General features: G+C 40.2%; 3 protein-coding genes and 2 long non-coding RNA genes across 5 annotated transcripts in view; 3 read left to right on the forward strand and 2 right to left on the reverse strand.

Moving 5' to 3' along the window:
• LOC146654426 (uncharacterized) overlaps positions 1-21,327 on the reverse strand; it is a 419,743-nt gene that overhangs the window by 184,737 nt on the left and 213,679 nt on the right. The gene's annotated exons all lie outside the window — the stretch shown is intronic.
• LOC146654429 (uncharacterized) overlaps positions 1-21,327 on the forward strand; it is a 283,469-nt gene that overhangs the window by 10,912 nt on the left and 251,230 nt on the right. The window lies entirely within an intron of this gene.
• LOC146654432 (olfactory receptor 52N5-like) lies at positions 1,095-2,030 on the reverse strand. The gene has a single exon (XM_085379761.1). The coding sequence runs from the start codon at positions 2,028-2,030 to the stop codon at positions 1,095-1,097; it is 936 nt and encodes a 311-aa protein (XP_085235887.1).
• LOC146654433 (olfactory receptor 52B2-like) lies at positions 10,153-11,088 on the forward strand. Its single transcript, XM_085380651.1, has one exon. The coding sequence runs from the start codon at positions 10,153-10,155 to the stop codon at positions 11,086-11,088; it is 936 nt and encodes a 311-aa protein (XP_085236777.1).
• Positions 15,368-16,303, forward strand: LOC146654434 (olfactory receptor 52D1-like). Its single transcript, XM_085379762.1, has one exon. It carries the CDS (start codon positions 15,368-15,370, stop codon positions 16,301-16,303), a length of 936 nt encoding a protein of 311 aa, XP_085235888.1.

The following is a 21,327-nucleotide window of genomic DNA, read 5'->3' on the forward strand; positions in this document are numbered from 1 at the left end:
CATGGGAAAATAATCTGTCCTGGATAATCCAGGTGCATGTGGCATGCAGAAAGACAAGGAAAGTATTTTAGGGGGATTACAATGGTACTTTCTTTTTTTTTTTTTTTAAATTCAGAAATATATTTCTGGTAAAAAATGTTTTCCTTCTATCTGATGGTCCTAATTTGAAGGTGTGAAAGACAACTCCTTGAACACAATGATGCCAAACAATACAGAACAGTGTTGATAATGGATTAGAATGAAGAACTGAATTGATTAAGTTGATCCAAACAGCCATTCACCAAGGAAATATTTTATCACTGGCATTTCTTATTATCTTTAGCCACACAGTAATCTTAGTTGGCTTTTATGAGTAAAATTAGTTAAAAAAAACTCTAAAAGCCTTTTGTTTTTAATAGGATATGAAAAAGAAGCCTCAGAAGCTTCAGTTAGCGTTAGATGGAAAATAATAGTTGCAAGGGTACATAATAAACAACTGAAAATATATTCCCTATTGGTATATGTACAATACATTTTGTATTGTGATACTCTATTAAAGTAAAAAAAAAAAAAACATTACTAACTTTTTGAGCATAAGTTTTGGGTTGTAAGTTATTAACAATGACTACACAGAAAAAAACCCACAAGCTTACTGAAAACAAATGCATTACTCAGCTCCAAATACATGCATAGTGATACTGATTATAAGGACATTTTTATTTATTTTATGCTCTGTCATAGATATTATTTTAATGGCTTTTCAGCAATCAATCAATAGAAGTGTGTAGGCCTGGCCCCACTTAAAAAAAAAGGTTGGTAGAAAACATTTAGATTTGAATACATGGGTGGGAGGAAAATTAATGCGTCACTCATTCTGATGTCTTGTCATTTTATGTTGTTGTTATTGTTATTGAGCTGTTGAAAGACTTTTCAAAAGGAACTGGAACTACAGTTAAAAGAAAAGGTTAATCTAAAATAGGTACCTTTTAGTTGCAACCACTGAAAACCTTACTTTATTTATTTATTTTGTACTAATGTGACCTTCAGGGTATTTAAAGGCGCCTATAAATAAAATGTATTATTATTAGTACTGTAAATTTAAGATAAAAAAAATATTAGGATGGAGTCACTTTTCTTTTTAGTATTTCAGTAATTTTATGTCTTAATGATCTCGTTTGCATTCCATAAATTATTGGATTCAGATTAGCAGGGACAACATGAAATAAAACATATGCAATTTTCCTTAAGTCTGGGTAATTTGGGAAACGATGCAAAATAATTGTTAAAAATCCTGACCAGAGCATGATCAGATAAAGAACAAGGTGGCTTGCACATGTTTGCAGCGCTTTGTTATTTAAGTCTTTGTTTTTCTTAATCCAGCAAATGAGAGCAATTCTAAAATAGGTGGCAGCTATGCTTGCAATTGAACTAGTAAACAGCAGCACAGTGAAAAAGAGTCCATAGATGTTGTTTATGGACACGTCCTCACAAGAAAGCTTGAATAGTGATGCATTGTCACAGTAAGAATTTTGTATAGTGGATCTGCAGCGGGACAGCCTCACAGTAAGACCTATTAATATAGACACAAGCACTACTGACACCCCCCAGGCAGCTGCGGACAGCCCAACCACAGTTCTGGTTGTCATAATGGAACTATACCTTAAGGGGTGGCATATCGCCACATATCTATCAATTGCCATAATGATGAGGATCATATGTGAAGCCGATCCAAATGTGTGACTTTGAAAAGCCTGAACCACACACTGTTTGTAGGTGATAAACCGTTCGGTTGCCAAGATGTGAGCCATTAGCTGAGGCAGCAGGACTGTGTTACCTATGAGATCATTGACAGACAGGTTACAAAACAGAAAGTACATTGGCTGGTGCAAACTCTTCTGAGAAATGATAAGCAAAAGGACTCCAATGTTAGAAAAAAGCAGGGTGAAGTAAACAAAGAGCAGTAAGAAAAAGAGAGGATACGTTAACTGTGGAGAAATGTCAAAACCTTGGACCTCCAGAATATCGGTTGAAACTGTTTTGTTTTTTTCCATTCTCTTTACTTAATGGGAAACCTAAAAGAGAAAACACTGACAATGAAACATGATAAGTGTCCCAGTATGTTAAAGCTGAATGAACATACTTATTACACTTTTTTTTCTGCCTGGAAAAAAAATCAATAAAAATAAAATATGATTAAAAATGCTTCATGATAACAAAAAAAGAAAAACAAACACAAAATTAAATTAAATTACACTTTTAAAAACACATTACCTTCAATTGAAATATTCAGTAATCAAATTCTGTCTTGTTCTCTTGCATAAAAAAAAAAACCCTTTTTCATTCATTTTCAAATATGGTGTGTAAAACAACAACAACTAAAACTGACACCAATAAACCATAACCATAAACTAAGGAAAGTACCAACATTTTATAGTGAAAATGCAGATGTTTTGAAAAAAACAAAACAAAACAAAACAAAAAAATGCTCAACAAAACCTACAACAATGTGAAGTCACAGTGTTTTAAGCTGCTAGTGTTTTGTACCTTGGCTGTGGAGGAAGGAATCTAATCAGCAGCTACAGCTGAGTGACTTTTATATTCAGGGTGTAACATTTGATATGAATTTACTGGCTTCTCCATTTCAGCTACAGTTCTATATTTATCAAGGGCTCGTTATAGATTCCCACATGAATTAATATGGAGCTTGATATTTAATTTTTGTCTAGATGCAAGAATAAAAGCAAAACTTTTCCTGCCATACACTTCGAAAGAAGAAAAAAAAAAGTTAACAAGCACATTTTAAATTATTAACAAGAATGAGGACCATAAATAGTGGCCAGTGTGTATTATCTGTAGAAATTGTACTCTTTCCACTTTTCACTGTATGTTTGTGACCTGCACTCTACCTGCAGTCCTTCCAGACACATGAAGAAAGCAATGGGATATGGAAACAATGTGGACTTGTCCGCCATGGATTTATCATTACTACCAAGTGCAACTAAGTGTTATAGACATATCTGCTGACACAGCTTAACACACTTAATCAAACTAAAACAAAAAACAAAAAACAACCATTTAAGTTAGGCCTTATATTATATGGTGGTGCTGGACTTGCCACTGTTTTCCGGGACAGTTTCTCCTGCAGAGCTTTGGACTATGAGACTTTCCCTTTCTTTGAGTCACAGTTTCTTAAGGTCGGTTCATCAAATATATTTTACTGTGTTTTAATCTGCCGCCCTCCCGGCCCCGCTGGTGTTTATATCCAGGATTTCACAGACTTTTTATCCTCCATTATTAGATCAGCGATTTCATCCTGCATGTGGATGATCTTAGCTGTAGCATGGCCTCTGACTCTTTTAATTTTATTCAGCATGTCTCTGGTCCCACTCACGTTAAAGGCCACACCTTGGACCTCGTGTTTTCTCTTTGCTTAGACACAACTAATCTCTGTGTTAAGGATGTACAAGTGAGTGACCATTCTTGTGTTATTTTTAACCTTAGCTTCCCTCTGGAAACACCACCATCCAATCTCTTGTTCAATAAGTGGTTCATAAATCAGGATGTTGCCCTGAAGTTTTCTGATTTATGGATCCTCATGTGATCAGGGGCTGCACTGATGCTGATGTTGCTACGCTGTCAAAGTCTGTGTGGACAGAGGCATGAAAGGACCCAAAATGCAGACACAAACGTAGAGGCCAGGTTGAAACTCAAAATGGTGGCTTTATTGCTGAACACTGGAAAAACTAAACTAAACTTGACAATACAAAATAAACTTGGTAGACTTGGCAAACAGAACACACAGACATAAATAAGCGAGGATGCAACACTGAACACAGGAAGACAGAGGACTTAAATACACACATGAGGTATCAGGAGAAGTGGCAAGACAGCTGACACACATGAACATAACGACATCACAGGGGAAACGTAAAAACTAAACACAATGAACACAAGAACACAGGACCTCTTTCAAAATAAAACAGGAAACATAATGTAAAGCAGACCTGACGACATGAACTTAACAAAAGACATGCAGACATGAAACACATGAAGGGTAAGGGAGACTTAACACAGGGGTTGAAAACATAAGGGGAAACTAATAAGCAAATGAACATAGAAAACGTAATGAGCTTAAACATACACTATAAACATCAAAATATATTAAAACCCAAAACGCTGGGTCCAAAGACTCAGGATTGTGACAGTTGTACCTTTAAAAACTGTCATTGCTGCCCCAAAAAGAGCTCCTCCTCCTAAACGATGACATAAGGAACGTCAAAAGACTCTGTAGGAAAGCAGAACGCCTTTGGAAATCAACTAAAATTGATGTTCACAGGCTCCACCTTAGGGAAGTTTGGGTTTCCCTGCATGAAACCATTAAATCAGCTAGATCAGGATATTTTTCTCAGTTGATCTCATCAAACAAGAAAAATTCCAAAGTACTGTTCGAAACCATAAAATGGCCTGTATTTATATAGCACTTTACTAGTCCCTAAGGACCCCAAAGCGCTTTACATATCCAGTCATCCACCCATTCACACACACACATTCACACACTGGTGATGGCAAGCTACATTGTAGCCACAGCCACCCTGGGGCGCACTGACAGAGGCGAGGCTGCCGAACACTGGCGCCACCGGGCCAACAGTAGGCAACGGGTGAAGTGTCTTGCCCAAGGACACAACGACCGAGACTGCCCAAGCCGGGGCTCGAACCGGCAATCTTCCGATTACAAGGCGAACCCCCAACTCTGGAGCCACGATCGCCCCATAAACTCTATTGTTTCCCCCGTGGACCACCCAGTACCTGTGTCCTCTATATGTGAGAGTGATGACTTTCTAAACTTCTTTGTAGATAAAGTTAATAATGTCCATATGAGCATTGTGTCTCTGGTCCACCTCCCTCTCATTTGCTGTAAGTGTTTAACCCATTGACCATACATGACCTTTCACTTCTGCTGGATAAAATGAACATCACCACTTGTCCAAATGACATTCTACCTGCTGTGCTGTTTAAAAATGCTCTCTCTGTCATATCTCCAAACTGCGAACGTTTTTGTCTAAATCTGAGTTAGAAATGATTATTCATGCTTTTATTTCTTCTCGCTTAGATTACTGTAACAATCTTTTTTTTTTTGAGCAAAAAGAACCTTGACCATCTCCTGCCTATGTTTCTGATCTCTTAGAACCTCACACTCCCTCTCGCAGCCTGAGATCATCTAATCAAAGGCTGTTGGTAGTTTGTCAAAACATCAAAACTAAGAGTTTGAGTGAAAAAACAAACAAAAACACAAAAAAGTGTATGCTCAAAAGTTATTCTAAATGTTGAGACAGGTGTTGTTTGTGTTGGGATTCTAAAAATTTGTGAAATTTGTGGCATAGAAATGGTAGCACTGGTTTTTGATAATATGCAGAGTGATGGTTATAAAGTCTAACAGCTGCTGGGAGGAAGGACCTGCTATTAAGCTCCTTTGTGCACCTATGATTTATTTAGTTTTGACTGAATTACATACAAGAAAAAAAAGTGCCCTGTGGCAAGCTGGAGTCCAGGATTTACCCTGCCTCTTTCCATATATTTCCATGATTTTCCATGTATTTCAATGAGTGCTCCATAAAAGCATAAGCACATGTAAAAATAAATAAATAAATATTTTCAATATTTCATATCTACATTAACATCTGAAAATGAACCAGGGACTGGGGCAATTTCAAATTCCCCAAATGTGAATATGTTTATGTCCCAGTGAACCATGTCATCAGATAAGTCAACCACTCAAATAAACAATCAAGCAGAAAAATACCTTAACTTTACATAGAAAGGCCCGAGACAGTAAACTCAACCCATGTCCTTTTCTGTGGAACAGTACTAAAAAAGGGCAAATAATGTAAAAAGTGGGTCAAATGAATTATCAAAGCAGCTCAAGGGTTCATCATATCCATTTCCCAGGGGAAGATGATTAGTCCTAATGTCCTTACTGCCCTTTTGTGTGAGTAAAAATTGTCCTTGTTCCCCATTGCCTGCTGTGATCACTTCAGAGCTCTGTTTCAATTAGTATTCTTTCATACTTTCTGGAAAGGCCGAACACTGAAATCATTAAACATAGTTTTTGTCTTTCTGCATTTTCTGTAAAACATTTTACTTCAATATTAATAAATTACTATGTCAGAAGGAACTGTTGTTCCTACAGTGCAAATGAATGTACATAAAAAACAATAAATGATTGTAATAATTTATATATTTATGAAAAAATAATAAACAGTGTTATAGTACCCAAGGTGTAAAAATAATTTACTTAATTTCACAGTTCATGATTAAAGTTTAAAAAAATCAAATGTTCACACATTATTATGCAACTCCACTTAACAACTTGTAAACATCTGAGTCAAACACACCTCCCAGGAGTATTATTAAAAAACAATCCTCATTAGCAAGTAAAACAGTATATCATTCGAGACTAGAGGTTTACCATTTGTCCAGGGATTAATTAAAATGTGAGACAGTTAATAACACATCAATTAATCAAACTTCTAAGGGGCTCATTAAAAATATGTTTTGACAAAGTAATCAGGGATTTGGCTGTTGTAATTCTGCCTAGTTAAAGTGGTTCCAGTTACATAATAGTTTTATAAAAGTTTTATTACAGCTCTTTATTTTAAGAGCTGAAATTATATTTAAGCTGAATAAAAATATATTTTTATTATTTCTGTGGCACTACTTTATGGTATAAGGTATTGTTATGCTAATGCAGCAATTATGTTATAAAACAGTTATAAAAGTATATAAAAGAAATACTTTTAAAGTATTATTTGTAGCACTATATACCAACATATCTTTACTAATAATATATATATATATACGAGTTTATTGTTTGCCATTTGTATCTATCTATCTATCTATCTATCTATCTATCTATCTATCTATCTATCTATCTATCTATCTATCTATCTATAGATATATATCTATAAAAAAAACCAAAACACCCAGCACGCCCCTGCGGGCGGTTTATCCTTCAAGCTCGGGTCCTCTACCAGAGGCCTGGGAGCTTCAGGGTCCTGCGCAGTATCTTAGCTTCTGGACAGAGATCTCCGATGTTATTCCCGGGATCTGCTGGAGCCACTCGCCTAGCTTGGGAGTCACCGCACCTAGTGCTCCGATTACCACGGGGACCACCGTTACCTTCACCCTCCACATCCTCTCGAGCTCTTCTCTGAGCCCTTGGTATTTCTCCAGCTTCTCGTGTTCCTTCTTCCTGATATTGCTGTCATTCGGAACCGCTACATCGATCACTACGGCCGTCTTCTTCTGTTTGTCTACCACCACTATGTCCGGTTGGTTAGCCACCACCATTTTGTCCGTCTGTATCTGGAAGTCCCACAGGATCTTAGCTCGGTCATTCTCCACCACCCTTGGGGGCATCTCCCATTTTGACCTTGGGACTTCCAGGTTATACTCGCACAGATGTTCCTGTACACTATGCCGGCCACTTGGTTATGGCGTTCCATGTATGCCTTGCCTGCTAGCATCTTGCACCCTGCTGTTATGTGCTGGATTGTCTCTGGGGCATCTTTACACAGCCTGCACCTGGGGTCTTGCCTGGTGTGATAGACCCCAGCCTCTATGGATCTTGTACTCAGAGCTTGTTCTTGTGCTGCCATGATTAGTGCCTCTGTGCTGTCTTTCAGTCCAGCTTTGTCCAGCCACTGGTAGGATTTCTGGATATCAGCCACCTCCACTATCTGCCGGTGGTACATACCGTGCAGGGGCCTGTCCTTCCATGACGGTTCCTCGTCTCCCTCCTCTTTCTTGGGTTTCTGCTGCCTGAGGTATTCACTGAGCACTCGGTCAGTTGGGGCCATCTTCCCAATGTATTCTTGGATGTTCGTTGTCTCATCCTGGACTGTGGTGCTGACACTCACCAGTCCCCCCTCAGTGAGATCCCCTCAGTGAGATCATTAACAAGACTGGCTACAGATACCGACTACGGAACGGAGCAGTTGTCAGCCACCTCCTGTACATGGATGACATCAAGCTGTATGCCAAGAGTGAACGAGACATCAATTCACTGATCCACACTACCAGGCTATACAGCAATGACATTGGAATGTCGTTCGGACTGGAGAAGTGTAGTCGGATGGTAACAAAGAGAGGGAAGGTAGTCAGAACTGAGGGGATTGAACTACCAGAAGGCAACATTGCAGACATAGAGGACAGTTACAAGTACCTGGGGATCCCGCAGGCGAATGGGAACAATGAAGAGGCCGCTAGAAAAGCTGCAACCACCAAGTACCTGCAGAGGGTCAGGCAAGTCTTGAGGAGTCAGCTGAATGGTAAGAACAAGATCCGGGCCATCAACACGTACGCCCTGCCCGTGATCAGGTACCCTGCTGGGGTAATAGGCTGGCCAAAGGAGGAGATAGAAGCCACTATCTATCTATCTATCTATCTATCTATCTATCTATCTATCTATCTATCTATCTATCTATCTATCTATCTATCTATCTATCTATCTATCTATCTATCTATCTATCTATCTATCTATCTATCTATCTATCTATCTATCTATCTATCTATCTATATATGAATAAGACTTTATTGTTTGCCATTTGTAAAATTCAAACAACATATGGTAGAATTACTATTTTGGAAACATCTTTGAAAAGCAATAAGGAATAAGAAGCCACATTTGAATATTTGGTACCATCATCTTATTTAAAGAAATCTAACATCTATAAAAACTGAAAGAAACTTTCTAACCCATCTCACCTTTAACTGAAAGGTAAAGGTGCACCATCTGCACCATTGAGAGCATCCTGACCAACTGTATAGCAGTCTAGTATGGGAGCTGCTCTTGCCTCGGACCAGAAGGCATTGCAGAGTATCGTGAAAACCACCCAGCGCATTGCCGGAGCACCACTTCCTGCCATAAATGACATCTACAGGAAGCGGTGTCTGAAAAGGGCTGGGAAAATCATCAACAACTCTTCACCCTCCTGCCCTAAGGCAGGCGCTACAGGAGCCTCCGGACTAAGACCACCAGGTACCGGAACAGCTTCTTCCCTACAGCTGTCAGACTGCTGAACTCTGCCTCCTGACATCTGACCGACATTAAACTCATGGACTTATCACACACACACACCCACAACCACCTATAACTGAACACACACACAACGGACAAAAACAAACAAATGACCAACGGTACCCTCATACACACAATAATAACATGGACTGAACCACCACTCACAACCACTAGCACTTTATATAATCTCTGTAGGAAATAGCCACATATCTCACTGATCTAAACTGCACTACTCTATAATTCTGTTCAATAATAATTATAGTTCTACAACTGTTTACAACTGTTTATAACTTGTATAGTTCATATTTCTATACAGTTTCATATTTATATCCTGTTCATAGCCTGTACATAGCTTGTACACTCACTACAGCCTGTACATACTTTTAGTTATAGCATATTTATAACATACCTTCATACCATGTACATAATAGACCCGCATAATTTTTTAAGACCATAATTTTGTACCCTCATACCTATAATGGACCCATTTTTGTAATATGTCTATATATCTATTTCATTGCTAATATATATTTTGTAATATATCTATATTATTGCTAAGCACTTTCTGGATGGATGCAAACTGCATTTTGTTGCCTTGTACTTGTGACATGTGCAATGACAATAAAGTTGAATTCTATTCTATTCTATACTGCTGGAACTGGAACAAACAGACTGTTTTGTGTCGGAAACATTTTAGTTTATTCCTTATGTTTCCTGCATTTACCCTGTAGTTTACTGGTGGTTATTTTAATAGTAATGCGCTTAACATTAGTTTATTTAGCTAAATTAAGTAAAACTTTTAGTACTTGATTTGGATACTGAATACAACCTTAACAAAAATATTTTTTTTTTCTATCTTTGTAAATCCATTAATAATCCCAGAAGTATACATGTCACGGGGTGACGTTACATGTTCTGGTCAAGGTGACTTTAATAAAGCAAGAGAAGCACAACAGTTCAGAGCACTTTAGGCAACATTACATTTGAAAAATGGCACCCTTGATTTCTGTAAATATTAACTTGATTTTAATTATAATGTGAAAATATTTTAGTAACAATGTTTAGTAAATTCACAGTTGTCTTTTTCTAACTTTAAAATGGAAAACCAGTCCTTTGACTTTAGTTCCGAGTTAACCCTTGATCCATTTGTTATCCCACCTGGAGGAAAGTATCCTATATTTTTTCTTGGCATTTCAGTTTGTATTTTTGGAATTTCCTGCAACCTGACCTTGTTGGCTTTAATCATATTGAACAGAAACCTTCACAAACCCATGTATTTCATCCTATTTAGTCTTCCACTCAATGATCTCATAGGACTATCTGCAATGTTACCAAAAGTACTTTCAGATATTGTTACAGAGACACACAAAATAGACTATCATCTCTGTGTTTTACAGGCATTCCTGCTCCACATGTATGGTGGTGGCATTTTGTTTATTCTTGCAGCAATGTCCTTTGACCGTTATGTTGCTATTTGCATGCCCTTACGCTATAGCTCTGTCATGACACCAAGATTTATTAGTTGTATCATTGTACTAGTTTGGGGCCTCGACTTTGTCTTGATTGTATCACTGTTCTCTTTGCAGGCAAGACTTCCCAGGTGCAAACATGTTGTTATGAATGTGTTTTGTGATAACCCATCTCTCCTGAAGCTGACGTGTGGAAACACAACAGTCAATAATATTATGGGGCTGTTTAACACTGCTGTTATACAAGTTGTAAGCGTATCCATTCAGGCATATTCCTATGTTAAAATTCTCATTGCATGTGTGGTTACAAGGAAATCAGAAACAAAGGCAAAAGCTGTCAACACGTGTGTCGCACAGTTAGTTATACTGTTCATGTTTGAGGTTGTGGCAACATTCACGATTTTATCTCACAGATTCAAAAATGTTTCGGTTGACATGCAAAAGATCATGGGCATGCTCATATTTACTGTACCTCCACTTCTGAATCCAATCGTATATGGGTTGTATACAAACGAAATACGAAGCACTCTCCTGAGAGTCTTAAAAAATAGAGTATCTATGTGAATATTTGCTTACTGTTAATCAAATCATAAAAATCTTCTTTGAGCTGCAATAAAAATGAAAACACTGCGTCATCTGATCAGCACTTTGAAAACTGTAAGAGCTACACATGAAGAAGTTATGTAAAATAATGACACACACAAGAACAGACACATACGCCATCTGCATCACTGTGGAAAAATCTGCAGTTTCCTGTATTACAGGAAATATTATTGTGGATTTTTTGTGTCTGACCTTTTTGCTAATGTAGTTTGACTCAGTAACACTTATAAGATGTAGCGATTCTTAAAATATAGAGATAAACATTCATCCCACTTAAAATGAATGATTGTTGACTACATCGTACTGCAGTTATGAAAACTTGTTGTTACTTTTATCCTGATCTTTTTGTTTTGGTTTTGTGATGCGTTTTGTGATGTCAATATATTGACAATATACTGCACATGCTCAATACATCAAAGTACATTTTTCTGATCATCTTTATTATAAATGATAATATATTTAGATTCTATTTTTATACAGTTTTTTGAATTACAGAAAATATACTCATGGTCCATAAGAAAAATGGAGAAAAGATGGGAGATATTTGTGTTGTGGTTTATGTCATGGCCTGCTAGGGATTTTCCAGTGCTTCTGGTGTCCACCCTCAGAGGTTCTGGTGTCTCACCTGTATCTCCTTCATTAGCAAATCAGCAGGAGGGTTATTTTGGCCACCACTGCCTCCCACTCATCCTGCTACCTCTTAGTGATAACTAGGCGTCCCTTATGGTTAGCTTCATCCCAGTTTTCTTCATGTGCAACTTTGTTTCTATGCGCTTCAGCTCCTGGTCGCAGTCTCCCAGATCGACGCTCGGTTACCATTCTTTTTCCAGCGCTGGTCCTGCTTGCTTTCCTCACCTGCAAACTGCTCTCAGAATCCATAACCTTGCTTACATGCATGCCCTCCTGCCCATCGTGCCTTTACTAGACCCCTCTGGAGAATCTGGAAAACTTTCCACTTTTCTGGAAGACTTTCCACCGTTTTCAGTGTTCATGTCCTGCTCTGGACACTCCCACAGGTACCCTCCCCGAAGCATCTCAAATTTTGGCCTGCAAAACTCCCTTCAGTCAGTACTAACCTCCAGCTTTCCTCTATCACCTTACCAGTCCAGTAATCTTCCTCTCCTCTGTTTCAGAGTTCTTGTTCCGCTCGCATTCTCTGCCAGTGACTCCTCGTGATGATCTGTTCTCTGCTGGTGTCTCCTCATGTGTATTCATGTTTAGCAAGATTCCACTCTCGCTGTGTAAATAAAGACTTGTGAAAAGTTAAGTGGGTTTTTGAGTCTGCTTTTGGGTCTGAATCTTGCTTGAACTTCTGGTTCATGACAGTTTATAAATATATACACATGAAGTTGTTTAGTCACACAACTAAATAAATAAAAGAGCATCTAACCCCATCGCCTTACCCTTAACCAAATCTCTATGCAGAATTTGTAAGGGAGGGATATTACTTTTGGTTGTGTAATTTGTTTGATTTTCATTTATAATCTGCTTGTACTCTGAGTTTTATTGACCAATCCCATTTTAGAATGCTTTGGTCTCATACAAGTAAACAGTCTGTGTAGAAAACAATGGAGGGCATGCCTTTACCTAAATACAATCTCAAAAACTTCATCTCTTTTTAACATGTCTTACAACTATTTGTAAACAAGGACCATCAGGTAAAGCTCATCAAAGTTGGTCAGTGGACAGACTGATTGGTTCCCAGACTGCCTTTATGTTAAACTCTGTTGGAAGTGGTGTGAGAGAAAGAGCACAATCCTTACATAGTTATTTAGTAATCTTTCATTTTTAAGGATTCAAGTCAACCATAAAACACTTGTAAAGTATCTAAATCCCCATGTTAAGTAAAGACCTGACATAGTGTATCGGAATATAGCTTAGACTGACTTCAACAAGAACATAGTATCAGAAGGCATATTAGTCACTATCAAGTATACTGAGGTTGTGCACTGCACTGGTATTCTGCAGAGGTCTAAGCCTTTGCAGTATTAAAAAGTAGATATGGATACAGCCTAGGAAGTGATAGATTGAGAAGCACAGTTGATAAATCAGGGGTGTCCAACTCCAGGCCTCAAGGGCTGGTGTCCTGCAGGTTTTAGATATCACACTGAGTCAACACACCTGAATCATATGATTAGTTCATTACCAGGTCTCTGGAGAACTTCAAGACATGTTGAGGAGGTAATTTAGCCATTTAAATCAGCTGTGTTGGATCAAGGACACATCTAAAACCTGCAGGACACTTCCCCTTGAGGCCTGGAGTTGGACACCCCTGTCATAAATGAAAGTGTAGAAAAGTCAGGGGCCCAGGCAATAGAAATTACAGAGATGAGGAGGGATAAGAAACAATGCAGAAGACTATGGCCCTTCACAGGAGGCATCACCAGCGAGTGAAGGAAGTTGCTGATGTCAATAAATCCTCTCCATGTCTAGGGACTGACTTAGCGATAAGATTTACAAGTTTATCTAAACAAAGTTGTTTGACAAGTCGTGGGCACAGAGGACTGGAATGTACTGCAGCTTACTGTAACTGCCGCAGGACTGATGATAGCTTCAATCTCGTATGGTCCAATGTAACATGGAGCGAGCTTATGGGAAAGGCATTTTGAGCCCCAGCTCCGACAGTCTCTGTCATTGTGTCCTTGGGCAAGACACTTCACACTTGCCTACTGGTGGTGGTCAGAGGCCCGGTGGTGCCAGTGTCCGGCAGCCTCGCCTCTGTCAGTGCGCCCCAGGGCAGCTATGGCTACAATGTAGCTTGCCATCACCAGTGTGTGAATGTGTGTGTGTGAATGGGTGGATGACTGAATGTAGTTTAAATCGCTTTGGGGTTCATAGTAACTAAGTAAAGCGCTACACAAATACAGGCCATTTACCATTTTACCATTTAAAAGGATGTTCAGCCCCCTCTTTCCATTTCCCTAGAGCCAACTTCACTGCTAACATCTCCCAGTTGGCCACATCATACTGTAATTTTTCTCTGCAGGAGGTGACAGAAAAATGCACAAAGTTGCAGCTTACCTATTAGTCCAGAACGCTGGGAACAGAGAACAACCCTGACTCCAGAGTCTGATGCAACTACTTCTATGATAAATGGTTTTGCGGTATCTGGGTGGATCAAAACAGGTGTTTTAGTAAGACAAAGGCAGTTTTGGCTTCAGTGGACAAGACAGGCAGGACTTTGGTGGAGGTGAGGTGTGGTGGGTGCTTGTGTGATGTGGAAGTGAGCCCTTCACTTACAGGTCGATCTTCACCTGTCCTCCTGCCAAAATATAACCCAGAAAAATGACAGAAGGAGAGTGGAACAAATTTCTTGGCCTTGACATATAAGCGGTTCTCGAGGAATCGCTGCAGGATGGAGTGGACATGGACACAGTGCTCCTGGGGTTTTTTGAAGAAAGTCAGGATACCATCAAGACATACGAACACAAAGATGCTCAGAAAATCTCTTAGAATGTCACTTACTAATACCAGGAAAACTGGAGCGTTAATGAGGATAAAGTTTTATATTGAATGTGGTTTTCCATTCATCTCCGCTCCTGGATACAGACCAGATGATAGGCAATGCGTAAGTCAAGTTTAGTAAAAATTGTTTCTATGTGCTTACAGATAATCTTGAAAAACTGATAAAATGATGAAAGCTGACCTGTTGATATGTTGTTGATGTTTGTGTAGGTAATTAATGACATGATATAACATTTCTGATCCTTGATAAATCCCTTGTGAGGCAGTGGTTAAGACCATGTGAATCTAAAGATGAACTTTAAGATAACACCTAATACTCCAGAGAACTGCCTGCTGTTCAGAGTCACGTCTATAAAGCCTTTAATCCCTATGAATCTTTTACTAGGTTGTCATTGCCAGCACTGACATAACTGGATAAAGATGAGTGCTTTGTGTGTATGTACAATGTTGTGCATATGTACAATGTTTTTTCTTCTTTGAAGCGATTGACTCCTATATATGTGTGTGTGTGTTCTATGAGTTATTTAAATTTAAGGTCAAAACATTCTAAGTTGTTTTTTTTAAGAGTGCAAATTACATGACATGAAATGTATATGAAGTTCTTTGGAGAGGGAGGATAGAGTTTGTTGATTATAACTGAACTGTAACATTTAATCCTATGTCTTCTTTTTATATATTTTCTATTATGTCCTTTGAGGTACGTAAATATTGTCTTGCTCATTAGCAAAGAAGCGATGATTGACTTCTCAATTTTATAGTGTGAAAAAGCAACAAAATGAACAACCGATACAACACATCCTCTTTTTTACAGATTAATGTCTTTAATCTCTCCTCTGAGAGTGTTTTTCCTGCATTTCTTTTTGCAACTCTGAGTTACATGATCATACTTTTTTGCAACCTTACTCTAATCCTCACCATTGTGCTGAATAAATCTCTGCATCAGCCAATGTACCTAATTCTGCTGAATCTTCCTATTAATGACCTTATAGGGTCATCAGCTCTCTTTCCACAGCTCATCAAAGAAATACTGAAGAACAGTGGGATAATGCAATACTCAGCTTGCGTTGCTCAAGCTTTCTTTATCCATATCTATGCAGCAGGCACTGTGTTCAATCTGAGTGCAATGGCATATGATAGATACATTGCCATATGTTACCCACTGCAGTACAGTACTGTGATGACTAATGCCCATATCATGAGAATAATCACCATTGTATGGATGAGTTGTTTAGTTTTAATTGCTGTGCTTTTTTTCTTACTTTTGCGCTTGCCTCGTTGTCGATCTGAAATGACAAACCCCTATTGTGATAATGCATCTCTGTTGACTTTGGTCTGTGCTGACACAACTATTAACAACATCTATGGCCTTTTTATAAGTGCTTTTTCACAATTGGTGGCTAATGGAATTGTTTTCTACACATATCTCCGCATCCTCATAACTTGCTTTAGATCTAAACGATCAGATACAAAAGCCAAAGCTCTGCAGACATGTGCTACACATCTGATTGTTTTTCTCTTGTTGGAGTGTCTTGGTCTTTTCACCATCATATCATATAGACTAAATAATGTTTCACCCCATTTCAGAAGATTTATGGGTTTGTCAACTTTAATTTTTCCCCCAACACTGAATCCAATCATCTACGGTTTGAAAACAAAGGAAATTCGAGAAAAGGTGTTGAACTTTTTAAAGAATAGGATGTTTTCATCTTAATGCACTCTTTCAAAAGAATCTGATGTAACATGCTGAAACATTTTAATTGTTTTATTTTCCCGTATTTATCCTGCTGTCTGACATTAATTCAGTCACTCTGTCGAGTCTTTTAAAAAATGCTGATTAAGTTTTCTGATGACAGATATTGTAGTGCTTTTTGAAAGAATCTAGGTTATTACTTTATTTTTTAGTTATTGCTTGTCATTATATTCTTTTGCATAAAAAGTAAATGGAAACTTCCAATTACACGTTTTTCTCGTTGTGTGACTGTTTTCACAAAAATCAAATAAAAACTTTATTTTCATAGAATATGAACTTTTATACTTTCATATACATTGTATATTATCAATCATCTTTTTCCATTTTAATATCTATTATTATTAGTATTATTGTTATAACTACTACTACTACTACTACTACTACTAATAATAATAATAATACAACAATTTAAATATATAATTCCATTAAATATTTGCCTATTTTACTTCATCTCATATGTCATTGTACTGAATTTGAGCAACCCTAAGCTTAATGCAGATTACTTTTAACAATTATCCACCTCAATTAAATCTATGGTCTGGAGCACAGGCTGCTGTCGAACAGGGCAAGCTAAAGAATAAACATTTTGTGTCAGCAAGGGGTGGGGGAAAGCCATTCACCAGAGCATATCTTAAGTGCTGCTGATGTGGGCTGGCCTTCTCCACACGCTCTTCAAGGCTGCAGTGCACAAAGACACTGTGACGTCAGACACATTCACACTCACTTTTTTCATGTGCATAAATAAATCATATGGCTGATGATATGTGCCATGGTGATCCATGAGTATGATCATAAGTTTATTTATTTTTCAACCCAACAGAACAAATAAACAAAAACATGATGCTGATGCTATGAACACTCCACACACGAGTCAAGATGCAGGAAACTGCTCACGGAAACTCTGCACACTCCAGTTATCATAGTGTCTATTTATATTCAGTACATTGTTTATGTGAAGTGTGCTACATAACTCAGACTGATTTAAACATATATCTGTCATGATCCGGCAGTGTGCAGGGAGGAAATGGACCCAAACGCAAACTCACTAGAAACAGGTTAGAAATCAAAATGGCAGCTTTAATTGCTGAACAAAGAACGTCTACAAAACCTAAACTGAGAAGAATCTAACAAAACACACGCAGGGAGACACAGGGAGCATGGGGGAGATCGCGACACTGACACAGAGAAACACAGGGCTTAAATACACTGGGAAATAACGAGGGGAATGAGACACAGAAGGGGAGCACAGGTGGGAGAAATCGGACATAACCAGACCCAAGGGAAGCGAAACTCAATACATTCACGTAGGACACAGACCTTCAAAGTAAAACAGGAAATGTAACATAGACGCAGACTTGACTAGGGGAGACAGAGCAATTAAGAAACACAGAGAACAATAACAGGGAGACACAGAGAACAATAACAGGGAGACACAGAGAGCGGCTAACTAACTACTCAGAAAACTAAATAGAATACAAGAAAGCCAAAGTAAGACACTAGACTAAAGAATAAACTGGGGCAACAAAGAGAACTAAGATCATAATACAAAAACTCAGAGACAGAAGAAACTGAAAACAATGGGTCTGCGACCTAGGAACATGACAATATCTATCAATAACATCTTAACTCATTCACTGCCATTGACGTCTATAGCCGTCAATGGCAGTGAATGAGTCAATGGGTTTAACTCATTCACTGCCAATGGCTGGCAGTGAATGAGTTAATTAAGGCTCCTTACTACATTTCTCTTCTTTAAATCTCCAGTTTAGAGGAATGAACATCAAGTAGAATGTGAGTAATTTTAGTAACTCACTATGACTTTAGTTTATATACAATAAATCTTTATTCCGGTGTCCTATATCTCCTCTCGACAGGTTAATATAATTTTTATTGCTGATTTTTTTTCCCAATCGTAATCATTTTCACTAGAATATTTTATGACAGAGATATTTTACTAATGCACACCGCTAAAAACAAAACAAAACAAAACAAAATGGTAAATGGCCTGTATTTATATAGCGCCTTACTAGTCCCTAAGGACCCCAAAGCGCTTTACATATCCAGTCATCCACCCATTCACACACACATTCACACACTGGTGATGGCAAGCTACATTGTAGCCACAGCCACCCTGGGGCGCACTGACAGAGGCGAGGCTGCCGGACACTGGCACCACCGGGCCCTCTGACCACCACCAGTAGGCAACGGGTGAAGTGTCTTGCCCAAGGACACAACGACCGAGACTGTCCGAGTCAGGGCTCGAACCGGCAACCTTCCGATTACAAGACGAACTCCCAACTCTTGAGCCACGATCGCCCCAAAACAAAACAGGATCAAATGACCCCCTGTCTTTTGTGTGATACTGGGCTATATATATCAGGCTTTTTGACCTAATTGGATAATAGGATGACAACATAATACTCATAAATAATTACCAGGTTTATCACCATTCATCCACAAGTTTCTGTGTGGTTATTTGTTCCGCTGGAAAAGAAATGAAATGGTAAAAGCTCATCTTTTGGGGCTGAAATACCTTCAATAATTTAACATTGGGGACTCAAGTGGATTCAATTATTTATTTATTTATTTATTTATTTATTTGGCCTGTCCCATTTGGTTCTTTAGCCATCAGAATTGTTGTCTGAAGACCAACAAGGATACCCAATGGATTTACTTTGCCAAATGGATCACCGTGGCATTGCCGTTTTGGTCCATTTGATCGATCTTTGTTTTTATTATTTATTATATTTTTATTTTCAGATGTTACAGACGGGACAGACATGAGTGAGGGAAAGGAAAGGGAGAAAGAAAGAGGAAGGAAAAGAAAAACAGAAGGGGAGAGGGACAGTGAGAAAGGGGGGGGGGAGAAAAAAAATCTCCTGGATCACCTGTTGAGAGAAGAAGAATAGAAAACAAGCAAAAAAAAAAAAACCAAAGCAACATACTAAACACAACACCATCGCATTAATCTAGCTAAGTGTAAACAGCAGTAAATACTAAATATTCAATGTTGTTGTGCAGCACACAGGACAGACAGCGCACAATGTGCTTTGAAGTAGCAGCCAAGAAAGGTGTAATTTAAGTCTACTAGCAGTGAACACCCGTGTGCATACCTGTGTGGATCAGTGCGCTTGTATTCAAATGGTTTCCACATGTAATGGTCTGCAAGAGGATGTAGAGAGCCATAGCCCCGTCCCCCAGGGCATGAAGCAGACATGGAGGAGATCCAGGCCCCAGACATCCAGAGGCCCCAGAGTGCGAGAGCCCAAGGAGGACCACCGGAGGGGCATCCGTGCCACCCTCATGGGAAGGGCTGAGGATCCCCAGACGAGGCGTCACCCAGTAGCCACCGAGTAGAAGCTAGAGGGGGCTGCACCGGCGTGCCCGCCGGCTCTGCCGGCAGCCAGCTGTGCCAGAGTGAACCGAGCCGCAGGCCCAGAAGCCGCAGGCCCAGAAGCCGCAGGCCCAGAAGCCGGAGGCCCGAGGGCCCCCCGCATCCCGGAGGAGGCCTGACCGAGCAACAGGCACCAGGCCCCGCCAGGTAGCCACCGGGAGCGAGCTGGTACATACCTGAGTGCCCAGCCCCGGACACCAAGAACCACCAATGAACCGACCCCTGAGGGCATCAGTCACCGGCAGGGAGTGTGGTGAGGGGAGATAGGCCTTGGAGGGCCTGGGAGTTCCCAGAGAGGTGGAGTCTAAGACCCGACCTGACATATAGACACAGACAAACAGGCACACACAGACACAAACATGCATTCCCACCCTCATGCACACATATACAAACACTCAGCACTCACCCAACGTAAGGATTGACATAAATGGACATGTACACACAATCACACTCCCCAAACATACACTATACCCCGCCCGGGTCCAGGTACCCTCGCCCCCAGAGGGGGAAACAGAACCCAGGCCCAAGAGATGTTACCCTTCCCCCTAGGGTGGAGGCAAGCGAGCCGTCTCAGGCTCCGCAGCAGCAGGGAGGCCAATCGGACAGCCAACATCTCCTCCCAGCCCCCCTGCCCCAATGGCTAGCAGAGAATGGGGGTGTGTGAAGACCCCATACCTCCCTCCTCCCGCTCATGTGTAGTGTTGCTGCGTGTTGTTCTAAAGTGCATTTAAAACAAGGGAGAGCATGGTGCTGCTGCCAGAGAGCACGGCCCCTCCCGAGAACCCTCAATGTCTACATGGATTTAAAATTGAGAGGTGGGCACCAGCGCCAGAGGTAGGTTTGAGTACACAGACAGGAAACTGTACCCACCCCAACATTCAATCTTCTCCCAGAGTATACAAGACAACAGACACCCAGGTTAAGTTTATTCTCCACCTCTCCTATGTCTCTCCCCCACCTGCAGAGTGGACTCCTGCAAGGATGGAACAACCTCCCCGCCAGTTGAAGAGCCCCCCATTTAGGCCGATGCACAAGAGGCCCCCTGCGCCAGGGCTGAGCCCCCGTGCACCCACCCGCTCACAACCTCGGTGACACACCGACGAGGACCGAAGCCCCCAAGGCCCAGCCAGAGCCCTAGCACGGAGGCGAAGCACCCCCGAACCCCAAACCCCCACGCCTGCCCCGGATCCACTCAGGGGCAGCCAGGCCACCAGGCCAGTAACCTACGTCCACCAGTACAGACCATCCTTCAGCCCCGCTGCACGCAGCCACGAGGAGAACAACCTCTAAGAGCGACCAGAGCCACTAACCAGGTTATGAACACAACCCCCGGGTTAAGCCCTCCAGGGATAACGTCTCTAGGGGTCCTCCAGGCGCCCTAAGCCTGTCCCAACTCCATATCAACAACAGTAGCTAAGGCGGGACCAAACCATGACCCCCTACCCCCGCTAGGTGATGGAGCCGATCAAAGGAGCCCAGAGGGATTGATCTAATGTGGTGGCAGAGGCTATATCGAGACTAATGTGATCTATACACCTGGATGAGGGAAAAGGCACGGTCAGGATACTGTTTCTTGACTTTTCCAGTGCCT

Source organism: Rhamphochromis longiceps, linkage group LG14 (assembly GCF_057381845.1).
Source record: "Rhamphochromis longiceps isolate RC_006_pf linkage group LG14, R_longiceps_female_GT1.1, whole genome shotgun sequence".
Lineage (NCBI taxonomy): Eukaryota > Metazoa > Chordata > Actinopteri > Cichliformes > Cichlidae > Rhamphochromis > Rhamphochromis longiceps.